The 7892-nt window shown below is 43.6% G+C and overlaps 1 protein-coding gene across 1 annotated transcript; it reads left to right on the forward strand.

Moving 5' to 3' along the window:
• The first annotated feature begins 1126 nt into the window (after positions 1-1126).
• LOC308287576 (uncharacterized protein) lies at positions 1127-6963 on the forward strand. Its single transcript, XM_080728803.1, has 2 exons — positions 1127-1395; positions 1984-6963. The coding sequence occupies exons 1-2, from the start codon at positions 1215-1217 to the stop codon at positions 2964-2966; spliced, it is 1164 nt and encodes a 387-aa protein (XP_080584929.1). The 5' UTR covers positions 1127-1214; the 3' UTR covers positions 2967-6963.
• The last annotated feature ends 929 nt before the right edge of the window (positions 6964-7892 follow it).

Here is a 7892-nt window from a genome sequence, read left to right on the forward strand (position 1 = left end):
TGAGGTCTTCCATGTTTCTATGGCTTATAGTGCATATTGCTTATAGTTATTTTTCTGTGTGCCTGCTTGGCCCTATTATCGCTGCATGCAGCTATATCTTTTTTGTTGAAATCATTCATGTTCTCTGACTCGTGCACAATTTAGCAAAAAATAATAATAGCTGTTATTTGCAGCACTCTGAGATTCCCTGTGAATGAAAAGTGCATTACAAATAAAACGTATATTGTTATTATTATTATTATTATTATCGGCTATTTTCGGCAAAGATGTTTGGTGGGGCAAGAGAGCAGACAAAGTACAGAGTGAAAGGTCAAGTTTAGGCTATTAAGTATTGACGGTTCAATATCTGAAAATACAAATTGAGATGAATCCAAAATGAACTGACGATTGTGCTGTCAGACGATCATGGAACTCTGGAATCTATGAAAAGGTTGTGGGGGTCCCTGGCTGCTTCATCTCTCCCTCAACTAAGGGGTCCTCCTGGGCCTGAAAACGTTACTGAGCTATATGGTGTAAAGTAACTAAGTACATTTACTTAGGTATATTGAGGTATTTGTACTTTACTTGAGTATTTCCAATTTCCAATACTTTCACTTCTACTCCACTACATCTCGGATCCAAATATTGTACTTTTACTCCACTGCATTTATTTTAACACTTTTAGTTACTTTACTGTGCAGATATAAATGATTATATTATATAAAACATACACTATCCACTTTAGACTTTAGACCAATGTTTTAAACCTGCTATTTTCAAACATCCTGTACTTTTACATTTGGTACTTTAAGTAAATTTTGATGCCAACACTTTCCTACTTTTACTCAAGTACAATTTGTGTTAGACTTGTACTTGTAACAGAGTATACCTATTTATATATTGCAGTATTGACACTTTTACTTAAGTAACAAATGTGAGTAATTTTTCCACCACTGTTATTATTATTATTATTATTAATGATAATATTATAATATTATGATTATTATTATTAACACACTACTATGCCCTTTCCCTGTCATTACGGTAATATCTCGCGTCACGTGACCGTCTGGCCCTCTAGCAGCGCTAGCAGACAGGAGACAGCATCTGTGTTTCGGACTCTACGCTCTCCCTCCAGCATCTTCCTTGGATGATATTCTAAGCTCCGTGTGTTGCTCCCTCCTGCGTTGCAGCCAGAGCGGCAAAGCAAACCCAAGCCCAGACAGACACATAAAATGACCAAACTGCAGTTCCTCAACGTCTTCCTGACGGAGCGGCTGATGCTGGCCGCCCAGGAGATCTACAAGTCAGTGGAGGACACCATCCTGGAGTACCAGGAGGAGATAGCGCTGCGGGAGCGGGAGAACGACCATCTGAGGCGCAGGCTGCGGGAGGCAGGCATCGAGATATGGCCAGGTTAGCGTTAGCATGCTAGCATGCTAACTAGTTAGCTAAGCAGCTAGCTAGCAGAGCAAGTTAGCACGGCGTTGTTGTTGTTATTATTATTATGATTAAAAAGTCGCACCCCCCACACTTAACATAAACGTGTCGCTAGCAAGGCAGACTTTTTTCATTATGAAAGAGCCATTAAAAAGGGGACAGATTTGGGCATGTTTTTTCGCTTTTATTGCAGGCCTGTATATACATTCCAATCTAGCTAATGAACGTTAGCTTGTCGGCTAGCTGTAGTTCAACTTCAGCTGGTGTTGCAGGGCTGCTGGCGCTAGCCTCGGTTGCAACCTTTGTTCGTTAGCCTGGCTAAAGCTAGCCTAGTAGCCACAGCCAGCCCAAGTTAGCTGACTGACTGGCTGTAACGCACTGTAGCTTTAAGATATGATGATTCTTCTGCCCATGTTTGGCCAGCCCTCATCGTCAGTGAATGTAGTTTTACTAGACTCTAGCATCTTTGCTGCATGCTTTTATTGTTGTTTTTTTGTAGATGATAACTTGCTACGCTCCCCCTGCTGTGCGTGTGTGTGTGTGTGTGTGTGTGTGTTGGGTCAGACCGTCCGTCCATGATGCTGGAGGATGAAGACGGTGAGCATCCGAGGCGCGAGTGGAGCCCCAGCATGGGCCACGAGGAACGCCTTCCCCTGCAGATCAAGGACAAGCGGGACCTCCGGTCCAACCAGGGAGGGAGCGGTGAGGAACAGATCCGCGGCGGAGGACACAGCGGCTCGTGCGGCACGCCGGACTCCATGTTCACCCCACCCCGAGTCAGCAACGACTACCCCCAGGAGGCCGCCCACACGTCCAGCCTCCCCCAGAGCCAGCAGAGCCAAGGCGTGGAGAACAGGGAGAGGGACTCCGGCGGTTCCCGGGGCTCGTCTCGGCACGTGAAAGCGGAGGGCGGAGGAGGAGCGGGGGGACACAGAGGATCCGCGGGGTCGGGCTCCAACCCGGCCCCTCAGCCCCTGGCGCCGGTCAACCCCAACTGCTCCAACAACGAGAACAACATTGACATTATCGGCGTGGAGAACGGCGGACAGATGGTGGGCTCCAAAGGAGCCGCCGGAGGAGGTAGCCGGGCGGGACAACAGGGCAGCCACATGCGTAACAACAACCCGGCTGCCAACGCGGCGGTAGTAGTAGACCCTCACCAGAAGTCCCCCTTGCAGGCCCACATGTCGTCCTTCTGCTGCAAGGTGTGCGGCGAGGCCTTCAGCCACGTGGGCCACTTGCACGTGCACGTCCAGGTGCACACGCGGGAAAAGCCCTACCGCTGCGGCGTGTGCGGCAAGTGCTGCAGCTCCTCCGGGCGGCTCCAGGAGCACCAGCGCAGCCACACGGGGGAGAAGCCCTTCCGCTGCCAGATCTGCGGCAAGGGCTTCACGCAGATGGCCCACCTGAAGGTCCACATGCGCATCCACACGGGGGAAAAGCCCTACAGTTGCCCCGTGTGCGGGAAGTGCTTCAGCCGCTCTGACAAAATCAAAAGGCATCTGCAGACCCACAGCCGCGAGGGAACCTATTTCTCAGGGCAATGAAACAGGTGTTTTGTTTTGTTTTAGTTTTTTCTTTTTTTTTTTAGTTTTTCCGTTGAAAACGACCCAGTTTTTGTGAATCATTCATGTTGATATGGGACATGTAAAAAAAAAAGAAAAAGAAAGAAGCTAATTTTGCTGCCATTAAGACGAGGCTTTTCTTCCTACTTTCAAAGAACAAGGAATTCTGCATCTCTTAGAATGTTTTTATCTAGCCTAACACTTCTCTCCATGCCATAGTCCAGCAATAGAATTTGTATTGCATAGTCAGTTTAGTACGTGTCATTTACTTAACTTTTTTACTCGTCACTGAATATGAAATCTCTAAAGACACAATTTGATGACTTATTAGCTAGCCTTTTTCTGAATTATTTAGCCTTTCTTTAGTCATATACCTACCTAGCATGATGAACACAGTCACATGTCTTCCACAAACATCGAAACGAGATGGCATTCAGAACTGCAACAATGTGCAGCATTCCACAACGTATAACGTTGCTGTTGGGTGTACACCTTGTATGCCCAAAACTAACTGTTCCTTTTTTATTATCATTGTTTTTAAACACAATAGGCTCTAGTATGCACAGCAGCCATATTGAGAATAAATTGGGTCCTTTCCTTACTTCCTTCACAAGTCTTAACAATGATACTAATGAACTGTTCCACTCTGGTCAAACAGAGACAGGGTGCTGATATTGGCTCACTGGAAACACTGCTACACCAGTGGTTTTCAAAGTGTCCTTGAGGGAGTACCAAATGGTCCCTTATGGGTCTGTGACTCTTGAGAGTGTATAAATGGAACATTGTACACTCGGAGTTATGATGGTCCCTGAAATGAATACATTTGAGAACCACTGTGCTACAATACACTAAAGGGAACAGGGCTTTCATTTGTATCATTGGTAACACCTGTGAAAGAAGTAAGGCAGGGGCTCAAATAGCACTTCTAAGTTTTCACACCTTTTTTTGTAACACTCTTGTATGATGAAGTAGGACATACATTTTATGAAAAAATATAAAAAGGTTTCTGCCTGACAGCAATGATACGAAAAGTAACAGTTGACTTGGAAATTAGACTTTTTGAGACCTCACTTGTAATCGTAAACAGTCTGCTTGGAGATGAGAGCTTTACTACATGAAGTCAATCACATAATTTGTAGCCGAATAACCTTTAACCGGTGAGCATATTTCCAACTAATACAATGTTATGTCCACCCCAGCCTCATTGAATACAAGTCATGGTCATACAGGCATGGTCATATCTGATTTAGTATGTAACATTTAAGGTTATTTAAATGGATAATAATTAAAAGACCCCAAAAATATAGAAGACCATGGTTAACTTGCAAGTAGCATAAGTGCTTTACCCCATGGATTTTATTCTCTATGAAGACGGAGCCAACTCCTATAATAGTGTTGCTACTAAAAAAAGGTTTCTTGCATTAAATGACTCATGTCACTTGGACAGTTGAGGTGTATTAAGTTGGTAATTTCCCTGACACATTGTTGCAGCGCTGAGTACACATGTCGTCCATTGAACTATCGGAGAAATCTATTGTGAGACTGCTCTTTCATAAGATAATGTTATATTATTCTGTAAAATACCACTAGTCCCGACGAGCTATCATGCAATTTAGGAGTTTTGTTGCGTCCTTTGTATGACCAGCACTATATAGCATAATGATTGAGATGATGCAGGAAAGTGACTGCATCATCACAGGCCATACAGTATTATCCCAGACTATGTTGTATAAGCTTTTCCAAGGCGGGGGGATTGGGTCAGTCAGTCAGTCTGTGCAAACTAAAGGTTTATATTATTAATTCACCAATGTTTCTTATAGCGCAGGTCTGTAAATGTCAGTTTCTTTCTTTGAGAGTGGTCGTCTCAGTGGAGGTCATTTGTTTTTTTAGGAAACAATTAGATGATTCATCTTTTAGAATCTGGTGCTTGCTCAATGCTCAGTGCCCACTGCCCAACTCCAGCTAGGGCCGCTCTTGAAGAACTTGACTGTACAGTTACTCTTTCTCAGGACTAAATGCTGCATTCATGTCATCATTGATCAGTGGTTCCCAAACTTTTTAGCTCAAGACCCAAAAAGGTGTCTCCCCAGGGACCCAAACTAGTGATTTTTTTTATTTTTTATCTATGGAATAATATTTGATTTTATATATACATATTTTTTAGTTTTTTAATTCTTGAACATTTAAGATTTTGTTTTGGGGATTTCTTTTTTTTTAAGTCTTTTTAAATAATTAAAAACTAAATGGGAAATTTCACTCGCAACCCATAAAAGATTGTCCGTGACCCACAAATGGGTCACCACCCACGACACAGTTTGGGGACAACCGATATTCGAGGCTGTCAAAATACAAGACCAGATAAAAATCATACACGTAACTGTCCCATGTATGGTGGGAGTTTTGTGGTGGTGGGGGGCTATATGATAGCATATTCTATAATTTGCCCACACCATCATAAAAGATAATGGTACCAAGAAGGAACAACTCAAAACCTCTGTCAGTCAATGAATGAAAAAGTTGCATGTTCTCTTTAGCCACATTAACCCGGGTGTCCCTCATTTGGCCAAGGTTTTCATCATTTCTCCCAAAGTGTAATTTTCTTTTTCTCACAAGGTGTTGCTACGGCAAAATATAAATAGGGCTTAAATGTTCAACCCATTAAAACCGGTAAAGTATATATTTTTTTTTAGACTAGGGCTGAGCTATTCAGAAATAGCAGATGTACAAGCTTGCAGCGCGTGCGTCACTTGTACATCTGCTATTTTTGAAAGTATGAGAACTGATTTAGAAGGCGTTCGTAGACTGTGGGTCCGCAGATGCCTTTTGAAAGGAGTAGTTCGCCCAAAATATGACTTCTTTTCTATCAATTACACCCCTGTGAAACCTTGAATCCATGGTGATTTGTTTAGTTTTAGTCACTTTCAGCAGGAGACTCGGTGAGTAAGGCCGCGCTCACACATGTGCGTCACGCATCGAATCTTATCGCCTGAGAATGGCCACTGGGGGCGCCGTACTAATGCATTGTCAATGCAAGGTTGTTTGGTTTTGTGTCTCTAGCTCAACCGCAGCCTGTCTTTTGGCCAAGAGACACGGCAACGACAAAACACCAAACAACCTTCCATTGACAATGCATTAGTGCGGCGCTCCCAGTGGCCATTCTCAGACGATAAGATACGATGTTTCACGCAAATGTCTGTACAGCGCCTAAGGCCGGACTCACACATGTGCGTCACGCATCGAATCTTATCGTCTGAGAATGGCCACTGGGGGCGCCGTACTAATTCATTGTCAATGCAAGGTTGTTTGGTTTTTTGTCTCAAGCTCAACCGCAGCCTGTCTTTTGGCCAAGAGACACGGCAACGACAAAACACCAAACAACCTTCCATTGACAATGCATTAGTACGGCGCTCCCAGTGGCCATTCTCAGACGATAAGGAGAAGATGTTTCACGCATATGTCTGTGGCGCGCCCAAGAGACTCTGCAAAGTCTCCTACAGGAGACTCCGCTAGTCTGCAAATCTCTTTGTCCCGATCGGGGCAGACCAAAGACCAGATGTAGGGGTTACATCTCAAGTCCACGCTGGCCTGGGAACCGATTCCGGGTAAGCGGTTGAAGATGGATGGGAATGCAAAAAATGTTGGTGAATTCGAGGCTTCGTGAGGCTTCATGGGGTGTGTAATTGATAGAGAATAAGTCATTTCTTGGACGAACTACTCCTCCTGTGGTTGCGAGTGTAGCGTTAGGCCTGTCCTCTTCAAGTTGTCCCCAGTACACGTGCCATGAATGCAGCATGAGGCGTCTGCACAACGTCCTCCAAATGGACCAGCATCCCTGCTCTCCTCTCCTCTTCAGTCTATTAACTCTCTGGGACAACTTTGCTCCCTCCCTCTCTCACACACACACAGACAGACATACATATTATTGTACAGTGTTGTATCATTGTGTATTAAATGTTATTTTTTAATAAAGTAGTAATTGAGTATTTTTGCTTTGTACAGCTGTTTTATTCTTTTGACTGGGTGTTGATTGAATGTCAGATATCTGGGTCGCATCATTAGGGATGACCTCAGTTACGACGACGATGTTGATGTTACTGATGATACTTTGAATTATATGCACAAGCTAACATGCTGTTTGTATGTACTGATGTCAAGATGGCCCTTTTTAAAGCTTTAGTGTACACCACTGTATACTGCCCGCCTTGTGGTGCAGCTATAGTAAAGGTAATTATAATAACTTGACGGTGGCATCTAAAAAAATGAGAATATTGTGTAAAAAAGCATTGCAGATGCCATAGCAGCCAAACTCATAACTGACTGAGGAAACTTCCCACTGGACTTCAAGCAATGCATTAGTACGGCCAATAAACGTTAAGGATGTCCATAATTACAACACCAGAGGCAGTGCCACAGATCACGTTCAACCCAGAGTCAACTCAAAGAAAGGGTCAAACTCGTTCTTCTGCTATACCACAACAATGTGGAATGCCTTACCGAAGGCCATAAAGGAGTGTGGATCACTAGCATCCTTTAAAATTGCCCTGAAAAACCACTTACAGGCAGCAGCCGTTCGCAACTGGTAAAAACCTAGCCCAACCCTCCCCTCCCCTGCCCCTTCCTTGTATATACTTACTGTTTGTTTAGACTTACTGTTTTCTTTTTTTTTTCCTTTTCTTTATATCTACTGCATAGTACTGTGTTCTATTTGTCTGTCATTCAATGTTATATGAGATACTTAAATGGTTTCCTGTTGAAATAAGCTTAGTCTTTTCATGGATCTCCTTTTAGTAGACCTTGTACCAGTGAACTGTACCGTCATGAATCTGTACATTTTCCTATGCAAACTTCTAATAAAGCCTTCAATCAATCAATCAATCAAAAGCAACTCGACTTACAAGGTCGACATTT

This window comes from Nannobrachium achirus, assembly GCF_963921795.1.
Source record: "Nannobrachium achirus genome assembly, chromosome: 6".
Classification (NCBI taxonomy): Eukaryota; Metazoa; Chordata; class Actinopteri; order Myctophiformes; family Myctophidae; genus Nannobrachium; species Nannobrachium achirus.